The sequence below is a fragment of the Manis javanica genome, chromosome 11 (assembly GCF_040802235.1).
Source record: "Manis javanica isolate MJ-LG chromosome 11, MJ_LKY, whole genome shotgun sequence".
NCBI classification, from domain to species: Eukaryota; Metazoa; Chordata; class Mammalia; order Pholidota; family Manidae; genus Manis; species Manis javanica.
In genome coordinates this window covers 12,835,403-12,853,787 of record NC_133166.1, presented here as the reverse complement: position 1 = coordinate 12,853,787, position 18,385 = coordinate 12,835,403, and the positions used below count along the sequence as shown (strand labels likewise).

The window sequence follows — 18,385 nt, the reverse complement described above, 5'->3', positions numbered from 1 at the left end:
AAAGTCCAACCTTCAGTTCTTGAATTTGATCATCTGCTGATAGTGCATACATTTAGTCTTTCAATTAATTAGCCTTTACAAAATATTTCACAAAACTTTTTAACCTATAGAAATTTGTCTCTATACATTTAATATATTTTATTGTATAAATTATTCTCATCTTTAGTGCCTTCTTTCAGTTTATAAATGGCAAAATAGACAATAAACAATCATAAAGCTAACCCCAGGTGGAATTCCCTCCTTTCAGTAAGGTCAGTCCTCCGTACACTTGCGCATTTTATGAAATGCTCGTCTTTGCAGATGCCAGTCAAAGAAACTACACATTTATTCTTCCCTGATATTATGCTGTTTCCAAAAGGACTCCTTCCTTTTTTTTCCTTCTTTCTTTCTTTTGCTTGTTAGGAAATCAAAGGATGTGCATAGTTATAAAATTCAAAGTGTACCAATTACAGATGTGGGGAATGGGAAGGTTGGTTAAGTTCAAGTGCTGGCTGGCAACTTTTCTTTAAAGCATAAAACACAGAGAGCTCAGCAGCTAAATCAGCTCTGGACATCTGCTGGGGTGAGGAGGCTGCCCGTCTCGGGCGGAAAGCCCATCAGAGGTTCATCCCTACACCTGGTACTTTGAGCAAACCAAAGCCTTCCTGCAAACTGCAGTGTCCTTTCTGTCCCACCCTCGGGCCCCTCCGTTTCCTTCATGGCTTCACACAGTTTGTGTTGTACATTCATAAGAATTCACATTGACTGCAAAAACATAAATGCAACAAAAACATAAAAGCCTCCAAGTAGTATATTATATATATTTTGTTCTTCTAAATGCTCTTCTGTTGCTGTTGGAGGTGCAGTAGCTAATTTATAGCTTTTCCTTTGAGGGAATCCAGATGAAAGGCCCAGACTGCTCTTCAATAACAAGCTTGCATTGGTTATAGATGTCTTCTAAGGTGTCTCCTTGGACAATAGCTAGACCAAAGCAAACACATCAGATTAGGAATCATTCTCTGGGCAGTGAAGGACAGCCATCAGTCACACAGCGGAAGCTCAAACAAGGAATGGACAAACTCATCAGGAATCTTAATATTACTTGTCATTAGTAAGAAAAGGCAGAAAATTCACTTCAGCAAGGTCACCATCAATGACTAAAAAAAAAAAAGCTTCCAAGGCATGCCCTGGATCAGTAATAAATATACCACAATTCTTTCACTTTCTACATGTCTGTAGTTCTGAGCAATGAATTTTACTTACATTTAAATTTATTGGTGCCTATTCTGGGCCAGGCCCCAAGCTAGGCATTGATCAATTTTCAGATTGAGATCTTCCTGTTTATCGAAGAACACAGGCCTTATATTCTACATACTGTACTTAGGCAGAGCAGAAATTCAGACACTTTAAACACAGAGGAAACAATGAATGTTTTTGGAGGAAACTTTAGTTAAGCTACCCAGTCTCCAAACCCTTTAGTAGGAAATCCCATTTATTCTCCAACTAATCTGATAAATTGAGATTTTACCATAACAGGGCTCAATTCTCATACTGAGAATGCCTTACAGCAAACAAAAAAATAAATCCCCACTTACATAAGAAACATAAATAGGGGGAAACATAGCAAACTGTGTATTACCTAAAGCACCAAGTCACCTGGAGCGGATTTAAGAACACTATTTCTTTTGAACAAAAGCTATCCTGTAGATATATTTCCAAAACACATTAGTACTATCTATACAACATTAGGGCTTAAAAACGAATTGCTACTAAATCATACTTTAGATCTGCAAAAACACTCCTCAAACTGTATTGATTATTGTATCTCATTTCTGAAAGTAAATCATTGGTCGAAATGTATATGATTTTGGTTTGATCTTTCTGCCTGGAGGAAACATAACTCATATCTTTGTAATTGATAGAAATTTTACTTAAGATCACCCAATTCAATGTTTTCAGAATGCTAAGCCACTGGCATTTTCATATTCTGAATAAGGTAAAAAGTAGAACATCTAATTGCACATGAGGTGATTCAGGAGTAAAGTTCTTGTTTTTAATCCCTCAGTTATAAGGCAAATTCCATTAAGTTTGATCACGCTCTGTGTTTGATCAGTGTTTCATGAAAGCATATGAGAGTAGAGAATCATGATACTCAGGAAGATGAGAAAATCTTCCACTCCCCCAACTTCATGTTTCCAAAGAAATATTTAAAAAGAAAAAATAAGTTTGGCATTGAGATTAGACATGGAATTAATTGAAAACAGGGAAGCTTTTTGCACCTTGTTCAAATGCTGCTCATGGGGGGACAGATGGAAGCCAGGAATGGAAGTTCCTGAGACTGCTTCTCAGAGTAACTGCTTTGGACCCTGCCCATCTGGAGCTCTAAGAGTTTCTTTTTCTTGTTTCCTGATGGCCTCAGGGTTGTTGGGTTAATGAGGAACCACTACCTAAAATCTCCTTAACAGCAGGACACAGCTCTGTGGCATCTGCCACTCATGGTTACGGACAGAGCCAGCCAGGATCTGGAAGCTGGCCGTGGCCAAAACCACAGAAGAGCGAACCCAGGGTTCTGGATCAAATGGGGGAAGCAGAAGGAAATGAGGGCTTCTCAGCAGCAAGGTATTAGGGCTTAGGTATACCAGGCCCAGAACCCTCTCCATGCCAAGTGCCAGACGAGGGTCTGACAGTACAAGGGGAAATGAACTTACCGGTAAAATATTCTCCAAATTCTTGTTCTAGCTTAATTGCACGATCATAGGTTTTCTTGGCTTGTTCCTCTGTTAGACGCTTATTCATCTCCCTGGGAAAATGAGGATTTGGTATTAGAACACACAGTGAATACACCAAATTCTGAAGAATTAAAACATCTGGCAAAAAGGGGACCCGGAGGACGCAGAGTGAAATCTCAGCAGTCGAGTCCTGGCTCGTGCGTCCTTGGAGCTGGGAGACTCAGGTGTGAGCAAGGCTGCTCGTTCTGAGGGCCATCACTCAGCTCTACATTGGACTGAAGCAGAATCTGGAATGATGCCAGTCACTGGTCCCTGTGCTGTCCTCTGTAGTCCCACAAGAGTAGGACTAAATTCCCTTCCTCCCGGACAGGCACTAGCGTCATTAAATCAAGCGCTCATGTGTCCCTTGAGGCTTCCACTCCTTCAGAATAACTGTCTTAATTCCTTCATCTGTTCTCTCACTGGAAATGATTTCCAAATCCCAAACTTCCTGGCCACCCTTCCTTGGACTTTGTTCTAGTCTATCTCAACCTCTCTGACGTGGGTGTAGAATTGAATGAAATCTCCCACGGGTGGTTACAGGGAGAAGAGAGGGAGAGAAGGGAAGGTACATCGCAGCGTTTTGGGCCTCATTACATCCGAGAGAAAGAGACTCGGACTGTTCTCAGGTCCTGACCTTGCAGAAGGCTTTGATTTCTGGACTCCCGCGCCATCCCCAAGGGCTGCTGTTCATTTGCAGTGTGTAGGGGGAAACATGTGGAGTGGATTGGAGAAGCACAGAAAGTGCATCTAAGGAATTACAGAAATGTGACAGGTCCCCGAGGCATGCGCATCTTTCAGGCGGAAAAGGCCATCTGCAGCTCCCCCTGCTAGCCTGCAAGTGGTGTGTGTGCACCAACAAGAGCCCTCAACTTCCTGTTTTAGTAATCTAATGGCATCTCAAAGATCTGAAGGAGGCTTGAATTAAAATGGAACATAGGGAGAATGTAACGATCAAAAGTGCTGGGACCAAAATATTTTCAAATAGACTCTAAGAAAGTAATATAACAAAGTGAACCAGATAGAGGAATTTGGTAAGAAAGGAGCTCTGAAGCCCACTTTGTTTATTGTTGTTCTGACAGGAGAATGTGCCTGAAAGGAATTATGCTAAGGACTCCTTGTTCTTTCTTTCTGTTAATTTGACAACCACTGGGGTACCACTAACTTTATGTAAATGCTACTTAGTCATTCTGAGATTATTACAATTTAGTCTCAAGGACAAATTAAGGTGGGATGCAAATGGAAATAACCTAAACTGACTCCTTGCCAGTGGCAGCTTTACCTCCATGTCCTGCAGGCACTAACATGTTTTGCCTCCCAAACTGCACTTATTAAATAATGATTATTTTATCTTAATCAAAGACATCTTATTAATCAAAAAAATCATTGCCTCTGATCATTGTAAGAATTCCAGTGTGACAACGCTGGGCTGATAAAAGTCCAGCCAAGAGTAAAGGCATCTTGTTTGGTCTGTTGGGATTCATCCCAGGTGCAGAAAGAACTTAAGAGCATTTTGCCTTTGCTGGTCACTTAGGAAGCCAGACCTCTGGTCTGGGACCTGTGGTCTTAGTCAGTTTCAGAGCAAGTAGTGGAAGCCTGAAGTAGCAGGAGGTCTTGCCTAAGGTAAAAGAGTAAATCTGATGTAAGACCTTGAAAGTTTTTTTTATTTTTAAACCAATTTTTTAGTCAAATAGACTTTCTATTATACCAAGACTTTCTTTCAAAAGAGACTTATTGGGAAAAATAAAAAACTGAAGTCAGACAGTAACATGATTCTGGACAAGATGCTGATAGCTGCAATAGAAAGAAGTGGGGATTTCCTGAACTCTTATTGTTGAAATAAATCAATCTTGTCCTGAGGGATGGTATCTATAATTCTCCTCCCAAATAGCACTGGCCCTAAAAGCTGTGAGTGGATGTCACTCGTGGGTGCCAAAGATACCAAGGGGGTACTGCTCACAGAAAGACAGTGTTCTGCTTCAGATGTGAAGAAACCGTGTAGAAGATGACGTCGATCTTTGACTTCCCTGGCTCCTGCTGGTCTGTCTGCTTGAATTCCCTTTGCACTTACTGTAGCAATGACTGAATTTAGGTTTTTGTCCTCTAAGATAGGAACTTATTTTGTCTCCTTGCTTAATCTGTGAGTTTTTTCAGGGCAGAGTCCATGGCTTATTCATCAGCATGTAGCATGAAGCCTGACGTAACACTTATTTGTTGAATGAATAAGTGAATGAATGAATGAATGAATGGAAAGCTAGACAAACAATCATTATGATGATACAGTTGAAGACCAAAGTAAACAAAGGCCATTACAGAAGCAAGAAGATAGAAGCAAATCGGGGATGGAGGGTAAAGAGACACGGAAAGCCCCCTATTACCTTGCTGTGGGGGTGGAGCACAGAGGTCACAGGGGAGCACAATATAAAAAGAACATCCCTTTCATACATGCCCTTGATTTTATGCTGCTCTGAAAAGTCAGCTATGTATGTGCTAATCAGCTCTGTGATTTGATGTGAACGATGCACTTGAGAAATAACGTGGGTGATGAGGTAGCAATGCCTGAATGTGACAGCTGTCGTGCTTCTTTGCCAGCTGACCTAGCACTCACTCCTCCCCAGGGAATGGGCAATTCCTGGCAGCTTTGCCCCTGAAGTAAAAACCTCAGAAGTGAGTGAACTGGAAAGTACACATCCCGCATCTAATATAAGATCACATTGATGTGAATGTCGCCATCATGGCTCTCAAGACCTACGAACGTGGCACAGCAAATGACGTCAGATCCACTGTCCTCATTGTGGAATCCAGCCTTTGTGATGCTTCATTTTCCTCGTGATAAGTGGCTGTGACAATGCCCTAAGGCAAAACTAAATAAGTCATCTCATAGTTGTGGAAGCAAGTAGACCCTCTCCTGCTGAGCACCAGCTGGGAATGTGTCCCAGAATCACACTGAACCAAATGGGCAACTTCTGTTTCTCCCTCAAGCCTCGCTTCCTTGGGAAGCCATTTATCTCACTGCTTGTTTATGATGAGGAAACTTCTTTTTCTGTTTCTGAAACAGGCTTTTAAGATGCTGTTCCCAGGCGGTGAGGGCCATTTTTCTGTTCTTGTTACTAATGTTAGCATTACTATGAGTCTCTTTACTGATTATAAATTACTTTCACATCATGAAATTTGTAGTTGCTCAATTCACTTCGTGCAAAACCCAACACAGTATTCTAGATGACGAGAAATTGAATACATGCTATGAGGGATATTGCTATCGAGAACCATTATTTTATCATCCACATTTATTTTCCTGCGTGCCCACTATGGGCAAAGCTCTTTATGTTATAATTTAACACCTCAGTTCATGGGGCTGAAGGTACCGTCAGTGACCTAATTTAATTTTTTCATCCTGATAAGAAACTTTGTCCATCTTTTATTTATGGCTGTATATTCTGCTTTTAAGATACATCTGTGGCTGTTTCCCCAGAGATTGACTACGTATTTATCTTAATTTTTTGAGGCTGTGATTCCAGCTGCCATAGCTTGCTTTGCTTTTTTATCCTCAGAGAAGACATGGAGCAGTTAGTTGATATTCTCAGCAGGTAACTGTCTTCACCTCTGGGATTAAGTTCATTCTCTGTGGTCTTCCCATACACGTTGTTTGCCAGTACTCTGTGGTTCACTTCTGAACCCTGTCAAATGCTCTAAAAGATCTTAAGGCCCAAATGGAGGCATATATAAATGAAGCTCTTGCAACACACACACTGGCATTATCTCTTATGACCTCTTTGGAAAAGGTACTTTTTACATGTTTTGTGATGCTAAAATAGCTTTATTCCTTTTGCAATAAAGTAACTTGAAATCTTTTGTAGTGGTAATAGCTACTATTTATTGAGTGCCTACTGAATGCCAAAGCTTGGAGAACTTTACCTTCATGATCTCCTTTAACCTTTACATTAGTTCTATGAGGTATGAGTTATTCATGTGCTGGGTGTAGAGGTAAGGAACTAAACATTACAGGTAATTTGTCTAAGGCCACATAACTGATCAGTGCCAAGGATGACCTAGCCTGACAAATTTTCAAGTCCCTGCTCTTAACCTCTTTGCTCTGCTGCCTTCTGACCCCTGGAGCCTCACTTTTGTATGAGAGTTGCCTATAAGGCAATGCCAACAATTTCTATCAAAGTGCCACAGAAAATACGTTCCTTTATAGTGAGATCATGACTATCTGCCCGATGTGTTTACTGATTTTTGAAGGAAGACATTTTACAAGTCCTCCGAAAAATAAAAAGAACAAAAAAAGTCCAAGTCATGCATCTTCCCCTTGTTCATAAATGCGCACAGATATAGAGCTCTTGGTGTAAGTTACAGATGCTTTACTGCAGTGCCACTAAAAAAACTCCCTACAGAGGACAGTGGTCTACATTCATAAGGTTTTAATGAAGGAGCAAAGGAACTTGATGCTGGAACAAAGTGAAATGCCAGTGAAGAGAGTCTAAAGTATGGTCTGCTCCCTCTATAAAAACCTTCTATTAAAAAAAATTTCCCAATGGAACTACTCTCAGAAGTAAGAGACAATTAATTCAGAGATGATTGTTTTCTATCATTTGGAAAAAAAAACCCCAAATCAAAGTAACAGAATGCGACCCAACCCAACCCAACCCAAACCAGTGTGCCTTCTAAACAACAAAACAAAATAAAAAAAAAATTACATGCACAAAAAACAACTTGTAAAACGAAAATAAAGATCAAGAGACATTAGTGAAGGCAGTTCTATCATTATGTCTCTAGTGGTTCAAAAAGACTTTACTATGTTTTCTTAAAAATGGAATGCTTAGAATGTCATCAATGGTATTCCCCATTTGTAAGCACTTAGGACAAAGAGCTGTGAACAATTTGCTGTGTCATGTGCAGCAGGAACTGGGTGAAGGCCTTTATGCCCTCCACTTACATCAGCGGTTCCAGAGACTTAGGCTTAATGAAGATGGCGATGGGATAGAGCTGGGCAACTTGTAACCGTTTGATAGCATTTCCTGATACATCAAGTATACAGTGTTTGCCCTGGTAGAAAGAGAAGAAAAATATGGAGTTATTCCAGAAAGAATTCCAGAAGAAAAAAAAAGTGTGTTTTAGAAGAAGGTATAGGGTACTGGATTTCTAAAGGTTGAAATAAGATCACAGCCAAGCATAAATAAAAGTTGATACACAGGGTCATCACTGCATGCTCACAATAATTCACATTTCTCATTTTCTCACTAAGTGTCTGTCACCAATATAAACATGTTACATGTGTTATCTTAGTTAACTTTATTTTCTTAAATAAGTATCTGATAACTTTTCACAAAGAAGCTATGGAATGTGACTAGGTCCTTATATAATGTGACTGAGTCCATTCTCATAAAACTCCCATAAATCATCTCTGAAGACAGCTGGCAAGAAGAAAGAGGTAGGTATTATCCATGGCATTTTATAGAAAAGAACACAAAGCTTAGAAATATTAACTAACTTGTCCAAATCTCACTGCTAGGACTCAAATGCAGGTCTTGAGCACTGATAGAATTGTTGGTCGGACTAGATAACCTCATTGTCTCACCCTGACCAATGATAAATCTGGAAGAATGGTAATCATGTGAAATTTGGAACACTTCTATAAATATTTGCAGAATATTTAGATGTATTTGCCTTCTGTATGCTCAGTGTAGTACAGTGGAGGACAGACACAAAAAGAGTTACCTTAAATACTATATCTAAAGTGTGGAGAGGGAGGCTTGTACAGTGTATATGTTTTTGTTTGTTAACAAACAAAAACCTTATTACATTATAGCACACCTCATTTAACTTGACTTCTACTGCAATGAGTGCTCAGAGCAAGGAGTTGCTTTATAAAATATTTCTGGAAACGTGGATATGTTTGCCTAACATCTATTCTACCTCCTGGAGAGAAATGGTCTCATTACCCTGAGGCTATAAGAAACTATACAGGAAGAGAAAATGCATTATTATACAGATGGGAACAGTCCTGAATCAATAAGAGAGGATGAAAATGCATCCATAATGCCCGTGTAAAAATGAAGAGAATCCAGTATATTCTTGAGCTCTTATAGGAGAAACACATTAAATTGGTTCAAGCCTAAATTTATCGCATAAGTAATAAATTCTAAGTTTGCTATCTGTGAAACGCAGCAGCTGTGTAAAATGTCTAAATACTGTTTGATTATTCACTGGCCAGAACATTTAAAGTTAACAAAGGTTATATCTACATATTCAAAGAGGAGAATAGATGCAATTATCCAGGAAACTGATTAGAAACAGCTCATGGAACCTAACTTTTGAGAGAGAGGAAAAGAGATGCAATCTCTTACTGTATTCTCAGGCATAAAATTTCTCGTTCAAATTTTTTTTTTAACCAGTACATCCAAAGGGGGAAAATGGTTGTATCAAATCGTATCACTAACAAATATTAATTACAGAACAAACAGGATTGCTCTTAACCTTTTCCCCTCCTATGTTCACAGGTGTTTTGGATCTTTCTATAGGCAGATCTGAAGGCCACACTCAAATGACTTACTACCCTGTTCTCTCTAGAACATTCTCCTCTTTTCCATGCCCTTGAAATTATCAGCAGGAAGGGTATGGCAGCTTCCATACCTCCCCTAAGCTGGAATTTCTTCCAGTGATGGAAAATACACCAGAAGATCCACCCAGAGGACCCCAAGTTTCCAGGGAGATAAAACTGAACTGCTGCTAACAAAGAGGGTCGGGATGTCCTGATCTAAACAACTAAGAGGAACAAAGCTTCTTTAATAAGACTGATGTTGTTTACTGGGGCCAAAGATAAGTGAGTCAAGGACAAAGTCAATCTCCATAATCTTCAAGGTGTTAATTGCCTTCAGGTTTATAGCAACCCTCTGACCCCCACCCTCTCATGTCAGTCAGCATACTTTACAGAGATTAGAACAAAGATTGACGACCTTACTATAAAAGTGTTTCTCTCTGCTTAGAGGTCTTAAAAGGAATGTTTAATAAATATTTACGACTGCAATCAGGAAAGAGTAATGGCCAAAACAATGCGGTTTGCCACCTGGGCATCTTCCTCAGGGGAGGTCAAGATGATTGGCGAACATACCCTTTCTGCTACAAATCTCACAGACTGCACACTGGTTCCATATAAGTTGTCATTGTACTGGCCGGCTTCTATAAACTTGTGCTCTTGGATATCTTTCTCCATTTGTTCTCTGGAAATGACAAAGTGATAGTCTCTGCCATCCACCTCGTAGTCACGCTTTGGCCTCGTAGTGTCTTTATAAAATGAAACAATAATGGAATTAAGGTAATTTATGTTCATCAACTTCCTTTATATCTATCTATTCACCCTACCTTTCTTAAATATAAGAAAACATGTAATGTGGAGGACCCATGACATAGTAACAGGTACCAGTCTTAGCCACCCACTGTAAACAATTACAAAACTAGACAAAATATATAGAAGAGCTAATTTCAGACATTAGGCAACAGGCAGTACAGGGTTGTGATCCTCGAGAGAGGAGAACCATGGGAGGGAAACTCTCTATTCCACATCCACATTTGCACGTGGAAGGGCTGGAGGTCATACAGAGCTGAGAGACGCTGGAGTTTAGCCAGAACTAAGCATTTGGTTGAGAACCTGGACCAACCACATTTTAGAAGCTAGGCTAGACTTTAGACCCACCTTCACAAGGTCTAAAACCAAGTCATAATTGGGAGAAGCTGATCTGCCAGTAAATTATTACCTGCCAGAGCAAAAATTTAATATCCTGTAAAGAAGATAACAAAATCCAGACTCAATAATGTAGCCTCACCAAGTACTATATAAAATAAAAGGTATGGGAAAAGCAAAGAAGCAAGAAAATGTGTCATAGAGCCAGGAAAAGAAACAAAGACACACAGTAAAAATATATTCAGGGGTTTTTGAAAGATGTGAAAGATCATCACAGTTAAGGTGGGACTAAACATCTTAGAAAGAAGAGAAGGGGACACGATCTATCAATATAAGTAAAAGTATTAGAATATTTCTAATCTCTAACTCAGATATTCTCTTTCTGGGATTTTATCTAAAAAATTATCAAAACTTCAGATAAAAAGTTTTTCCTTAAGGATATTCATGATATTAATTTATACCTATAGATTACAACATAATCACAAAGATATTTTAATTATAATTCATAATAGTGAAAGGCAGAGAAAAATATTGATATGAAATTTTAAATAATGTTAAGCAAAAAAGAAAATTATAGCTATCTAGCATGTATCCAATACAGGAGAAAATGCATGCATAGAAAGAAAGAATAGATGGAAATCCACGAAAGTATTAACAGTGATGTTATCTCTGGGTACTGTGCAGGATTCCATATATTTTTAAAATTTTGTTTAACTTTGTTACCATTTTCCAAGTTTTGTTCAATGAACATGTATTGACTATTGTAAATTAGTGTTATTAATTAAAAAACCAGAAAGATAAACATGTGCAGGGTGGAGGGGAAGTGGGCATTGGGCTTAAGGACTGTCTGTGTTTTCTTTTCTTTCAAAAGTGGAGGAACAAACTGGCAGCTGCTCTGAAGGAACTAGGGTCTGACTTGATTATTTCTCTCCGGAGTCTTTCTCAGGGTATGTCTTATGGCAGGGTCTCCTCCCAGACTCCTTGCCAAGTTTTGTGAGACACAGCAATCAACCCAGTTCCCTTCTGTCCAGGGACTGCCCACATGCAGTTCCTGCTATTATGTATTCCAGGTGCCATCTGCAGTACTGAAGTGGAAGAAGGGACACTTTAAAGCATAAAGCTGAGAAACATAGAGTGAGAAAGAAATATTTGTCAGGATCAGATTTAACAGCTCAACTATCTAATAATAAGTTAAAATTTCCTGGTAAGTTTGTCTGCATACACTGCATTATGTAACCCCATGGGACCAGAGATGGAAGTGGGTGAGTCTGGTGGGTGGGAGGAGAGAGCAGGCAGAAGCTCCAGGGCTACACTCAGAGGAGACCAGGTGATGGCTCGTACTGACAAGAAAGCAGATTATAGTCTGTAATGACCTAGGGGGTAGATTACAGTTTAATACACCTTTTTGTCTTCATCCTTCCACCGCCTGGGGCAGTTGGGAAGGCAGTGGGACAGACACATGACCCTGAATCATCCTGAGATGATTTTAACATATCACTTTGTATCTGCTGTCTCTTATCTACAGGAAAGATGTGCCGGTGGTGTTTCAGTCAATATATAGGAACCTACTGATGCCCGTCAGTAATCCCATACTATTTTAAATGCTATGCGAGTTACAAAGAAAGGATTCATCCTGTCTTCTAGAGGACTGCAGTCACTTTGGGCAGCATGATTATGCTCACTAAAAGGGCACAATAGATGGTAGCGTGATGAAAAAGTGTTGGGTAGAGAAAAATCATGGTAGAGAAAGATGTTCAGGTGACAGTATTTTAATCACTGGAGAGACTCTTAGAGGAACAGAATCACATTTTGTCATCTCAAACGGAGCCAAGCTTTTTTTCTAGAGAAAAGAGAAATGGTACTTACGAGGCACACAGGAGCCAAATTTGTCAGGGAATTCAGATATCAAGTCATCATTGATCCGATCTTTCATGGGGCCCAGGATAATCACCGGTCGGGTGTAGTTTACTGCAGAGAGGGAAAGGAAGACGCAGATGGGGAGAAGAGCCTGAAAACGACAGTAAAACTGTCCTGCAAGGGTGATTCTTAAGGCAAAACTGCCCAGCAGTAAGAACCGCGGAGGGCAATACTTCACTGGATATACTGCCTGTAAGCACTGCAGAGGGAATTCGGTGTTTGACGCTATGTTAGCTGTGCCCCCTTCCTAGAATTTAATAACGGGGAAAAGCAACGGCAATGTCTGCCAATGAAAGGAAACATTTGGAGGGGTTTCACTTAGTCTTACGTTTTGCCTACACAATGTCAAAACAACTACTGAATTTAGTCAATTGAGTGGGAGAAAAAAGATTTCAAAGCAGCTGTTTGGCCATTGTTTAGACAATGACTTTCAAAAGTAATTCTTAGTGGTAATGACACCTTATGTTTTGATAACTTCTGTTACTCAGCTCAAAATATTTTCTATACTTTGTCAGAGTTTCCCAAATTCCTCTGTATGGTGGGGCTAGAAGGAACTCTAAAGTTCATTTGAAACAACAACTCTTGCTTGAATTTTCTCTGCAATATCCTTGTCAAGAGCCACAAGGCTCTGTATAAATGGCTCACAGAAGAAGAAATGCAGGCTTCTGGAGCAGCCTGGAAGGACAAGTCTGCTAGAAAGCCCTTCTTAAGGCTGAGCTGTTCTCAGTCTCCTGGGGGGTTTTATGCATGGGTCCTGGACAGGGAGCTCCTAGTGACTCAGATGTGCTCCTTCCCATTCAGGATCCTTCATCTGGAGGGCTGCTCCGTCCTCTTGGAGGTGTCATTGCCCATGCTTGGCAGGGAAGTTGTTTGTGTGGTGATAGGGCCACAGGGAGAGCAGGGCCTAGTTGGGGGGCTGCTGAGGATTAGGCAGAGTTTATTCTCTAGCCCTTCACTTTTTCCCTCCTGTATTGGTGTTGCCTGTTATGTCCAGGACATCAGGAACCAGAGCATGCTGGGAAACTTACTTTCCTGCCTTGTGACAGGCTCGTAAGAAAGAATGAAGTCTTCTTGCCCTCCTGAGAAGAGAAGAGAGGAAAATTACACTGGACTAACAACCAGGCATAGGCCACAGCTACAAGGCCCTGCTCTGAAATACCAGAAATAGATACAGTTCAGGGTTAATCTTCCTTTTCCTCTTTCCTTGAACTATTCCAAGAATCCCTTTATCCTCATAAAACTCTTTGGCACTATTATAGTGTCAGGTTGTCAATGATCGTAATTCTAAGTAATGACTGGAGGCTGGGTATCTGCAGTCCAGCAGGGCAGGGACCTATGAGACTGCCTTCTGTCAGACGCTGAGAAAAATGGAGCAGCATGGCCTCTACGCCCAGCATTACTCCTTCAAATGAAATGTTGAGTTCAAGGAAAGGGGCCCTCCCATTGTTTGCTGCTGCTCTATCAGAATTTCCCGATCTTTTATTTCATCTCCTATTTTATATCCCAAAGCAGCACATTGTCCAAAGCAAGGGTCTGCTTGTTTCATTTATATTAAAAATTTCATCAGCATATAGCACAGGACATTGAGGACTTTAATGCTACTTCATCAGGAAAATGTTGGGTTAATTTAAGAAGATAAAAAATTGAGGAGGACCTTCAATCAGTCACGGGTTATAATCACTGGTAAATCTGGCCTTGAAACTATGGAAAAAGACTTAAGGGAAGATGAAGTAGTAAAAGTGTGCACCTCTCCAATGTCATTTGCCTTCTGATTCATGGTGGGCCTCAAGTCAACAAAAATCCATAGAACATCAAACCGGTTTTAGGCAATGATATTTTCAATTGTCTATTTTACTCAGTTAATGAACTGGGCACAAGATTAGCCTGGTTTAGCTGCAAACCAGCAGAGTTTACCCTTTAATTTGCATTAGATCCAGGACTACCTTTTGGGGAGGAAAGACTTTAGGGCTATTGACAAGGACTTCTTGTATGCTGTTCTGTAGAGGAGTGTAATGTGAGGCAGTTTTCCCTGAAACCAAAGGGCAACAAGTCTCATTATCGCTTAATTTCCTCATTACCCCTGAGACCCACTCATAGTCTGTCAATGCTACATGCTTCTCCTTCAATAGGCACAGCATTGGGAAAGGGGAGTGAATTTCATAAAAGGAGTTAATATCATAGTTTTCAGAATGACAACTGATTTTGGGAAATTAAGCAATACATGGATAAAGCTGTGAAGTGTAGATATCTTTCCTGGAGACTGGGTAGCTGGGGTGGGGTGGGGGTGTCTTACTTTTTCAAGGTCTAAGTCACATCTTCCTTCACCCACTAGTGGGGCCTACTCTCAGAATGGCACTGCTAGGCCAAGCTACTTCCTAAAGGCAGAGAGTGGGCCTTGATGCTCCTTCTAAGTGGCATCTACTCACAGCTGCTCTGAAAGTATTCAGGGGACTTTCCCACATCTGGGCAGGGGTTTGGTATGTGAGGACTCAGATTCACAATTTTTTCTCATTCAGAAAAAAACTTCTCTTTTAATAAACTAAGCTACTGAAATTTACAGAGGCTAGGCCAAAAAATAATGAAGACGATTGCTAAACCACTGTTATCTAAAGCCTGAGATATGCAGAGGTCATTGGAATTCAGAAGATAATTGCAAAAATGGTTGAGGAAGGGGTGTGACTTTAAGGATAGAAGAATGGCAAGCTAACAGTGCAATGTTAGACTGTAACTTTACAGGGAAATCTTCACAGAGTGATTAATGTGTGAGAGGAGAATCCTGGGATGGGATAACAAAAGTTTTTAAACATCAGGGGGTACATATACCTCTCCACTGGACTGGAATTCCATAAAGCCAATGACTAGGTTTTATTTGCCATTGTGTCCCCAGTGCTTAAGGTGAGAAAGATGTCAATGAATTTATTTGCTTTCTGATTTTAGTGGTAGGAAACAGGATGAGCAATGAGGTCAAAGATAAGTATTTATGTCGATATACTTTCATTTTGGGAAGTGTGCTTTTCTCTAAATAAATATAACACATCATGTTCCCATAGGAATCTCTTTCCCATGGCCTTGCAAATCATTCTAATGGGATATTTTAAAGGCAAACCTTATATAAGATATTTTGTGTTAGTATGCACCTGTGATTCAGAAAACTAGGACAAAGCAACAGCTTTGATGAACCTTGTCGAGTCCTGTAGTTTTTGTTTATCTGTGGTTTTTTTGTTTACTTTCTAACTTACAGAAGGCATGGGTTCCTGTTCAGAGGTCAGACTAGCAGAGAGTAGTGGCAACACCACATCTCTTAAGTCGAGGCTCACCCCAGTCCTAAAGCCCCCGCGGTGATCAGGTGCTCCGTAAGGGAGCCTGCAGGGCAGCTGTGCTAGCTGGTATGACGTAATAGCTATGAATTCTGCACCTTAAACCAAATGTCACTTCAGGTTCAGGAATGAAAAGCCCTACAGATAACGGGAAGGAGACTAAGAGGGGGCGGAAGAAAGGTCCCAGCAATAAAGGAAAGATGATTCATGTCTGTATGGTACTTTTCAGGCCATAAAGGCCTTTCACATCCATTGGCTTCTATTTTCCAGAGCCATTTACTTTGAGGAAGGTGCTCTGATGATCCCCATTTTACAGATGAAGAAGCTGATACTCAAGAGATGTTAACGGTAGCTGTTTGCTCAGCTAGTAAATAGTGGATTCAAGATTTAAGACTACATCTTTTTCAACTCCTGTTGAGTATATGACACTATCTCAGAAAGGCAAGAGATGCAGAGTTCTCTGTGGGTGCTGGGGTACAGGGGAAGAACTTAGAAACGGAGAAAGTATGGGTGGTAGAGGTAGGAGCTGGTCCTGGGTCAGAGTCACAGAGAGGCCATTAGGCACTCCAGCCGTAAACACCAACTCTTTAAAAACAATGCTGCTGTGTCATCACCGTAAAATAGTCATCCTTAGTAGTTATCCTATTTTCACTCAGGAGGTGTTGGTGCTTAGAAATAACAGCTGACAAAAAGGTACAAACTATTACTTGGTCTTGTTTGGCAACCGCCTGGCTGGAAGTGGGAGAACAGCAGAGTGTGTGTGTGGACGCCTGCAGCTGTCAGACACTTAGCAGAGGCTGTGTGAACAGTCTCCATGAAAAACTTTGTGTTTAAACTGGAAGCAATCATAGTAAGAGGTATTGGGAGGAAGACCCTAATACCCCCTCATGCTGGAGAAAAGCAAATTGATGTTCTTTAGACATTTTTGGAAACTAGGAAAGAGAGAGGGACGTGAAGGTCAGTGGCAGTGAATTTAATGTTCAAAGTTTAGTGTACATTTGATGACTAGTAAGAATAAATGAGGTTGTTAGAGCCACGGTATGTTAGTGCCAGGAAAGGGCTTGGAGTTTATGGGGTTCATAGATGGCAAGTATGTAGCATGTGATATTACTCCCCCATTTCATGCCCTTGACAGACATCACAAATCGATCATTGCCTTCATCACTGCTGGGCCTCAACCTGGCCTCAGTACTTTCCAATACAACCCTTCAGGCAGCTATTACAATTGGTCAGTGTTAGAATCTTGATTAAAATCTACCTGCTTTCTCTGTTTTGACTCAAGCTACTCATTTTACATAGGGGAGAACTGACATTCAAAGACATTGAGGTTACATAGTGAATTGGTGGTTCAGTGCCTCCACAGGATGGTCAGAAGCTTAACTCACTTAATATACATAGAACGTTTAAAATCGGGTTTAGTTGCAGAGATGCTATATAAATGTTGCTGCTCATATTAATTTGATAGGTAGCATGGAATGGTTGGAATGCACTAGATAAAATGTGAAGAGGCTTGGATTAAAAATTGTAAGGAAGAGTGGAAATGTATGGGATTCAGGATTAAAATGTTTTGGTTGCACCGGCAGTAAGATAGGTGGCCTCTTGTAGCATCAGCTTCCTCATCTGTAAAGTGGAGTAGTAATACAAAGTCTATCACATAATTTTGTTGCAGAAATCAAATGAAAAAATAGCTTTATAAAGTCTAAAGAACTATAGGAAATGTAAGGGTGATACTTGAGAGGAGTGGAGAAAGGAGAAGAATATGGGCATCATTTGACTGATTCCAGTGCAAAAGTCTTGGGTCCCCTCATATCAGCACCTCAGTTTCACTCAGATCATTTCTTCGAGATCCTTGTTTTGGGAATCCTACGTAACTGATGAACACTGATGGGTTAGAAAGATAATCATGAGCTCCCCCATGCCTATAAAGATATGAAGAGCTTTCCTGAGGTTTGAGGAAGGCAGGTATTCAGCTGTAGAGATTTGTGGTCTCCATTATATCTACCTGGTCTTTATGGCAGCCCAATGCAAGGGCAATGGAAAGCTAAATACAAAATAACTACACCTGCAAGCCTGCACCATACTACTTTGTTGACAGACAAAAATCTGAATTGGCCCATAATCAGGACAGTTTTGAGATAGCATTTTACATAATTAGACAGTGTACACTCTAACGGCATTATAGCTAGTGTTCAGTATGGTTGGATTTTGAGACAAGTAATTATTCTATTATGTTTGAGATGATGCAGCAACGGTCTGGGCTATTTATTAGCCACTGAGGTCTAAATTTCTAAATTGAGGTGTAAATACATGTGTATCTCAGGAAATGTTTGAGGCTTTGAAGCAAGGTTGGTGCAATATGTTAAGTCCAGGATGCAGTGTGAATGGTGTGCCCTCTGGAGTTGTGAAACAGAATGGCCTAGGCCTTTGTTTCTAAGCACTGACAGATTTTATTTTTTAGCCATTTTGTCCCAGCCAGAATGGTTCTAAGAGTAAAAAACTAACACCTGGACATAAGTGAAAAAAGGATCTTTTTAGTATTTGTTTATACTGCTAGTCCCAAAATCTAAGTTAGTCATAATTATAGCAAAAGCCAGGAATTTGATATAAAAATGCAGCCTATTTTGACTTCAAAATGGCACTTCCTGGAAAGCAAGACTGTGTTTTTCATGCCACTGTGTTGCTTGGAAAGTTTCTTCCTCACCTTATCTAGCTGGTCTCATCTT

The 18,385-nt window shown here is 40.3% G+C and overlaps 1 protein-coding gene across 19 annotated transcripts in view; it reads right to left on the bottom strand.

The window, feature by feature from the left end:
• Positions 1 to 786: 786 nt before the first annotated feature.
• The window catches only part of DLG2 (discs large MAGUK scaffold protein 2), a 1,871,010-nt gene continuing 1,853,411 nt past the window's right edge, over positions 787 to 18,385 (bottom strand). For all 19 annotated transcript variants that reach the window (XM_073215942.1, XM_037010570.2, XM_037010571.2 and 16 more), the window contains 6 exons: positions 13,374 to 13,424; positions 12,295 to 12,396; positions 9,859 to 10,031; positions 7,684 to 7,793; positions 2,688 to 2,779; positions 787 to 960 (listed from right to left, as the gene is read on the bottom strand). In XM_073215942.1, coding sequence (XP_073072043.1) covers positions 854 to 960; positions 2,688 to 2,779; positions 7,684 to 7,793; positions 9,859 to 10,031; positions 12,295 to 12,396; positions 13,374 to 13,424 — 635 coding nt within the window. In that variant the 3' untranslated portion in view covers positions 787 to 853. The remainder of the gene's footprint in view (positions 961 to 2,687; positions 2,780 to 7,683; positions 7,794 to 9,858; positions 10,032 to 12,294; positions 12,397 to 13,373; positions 13,425 to 18,385) is intronic.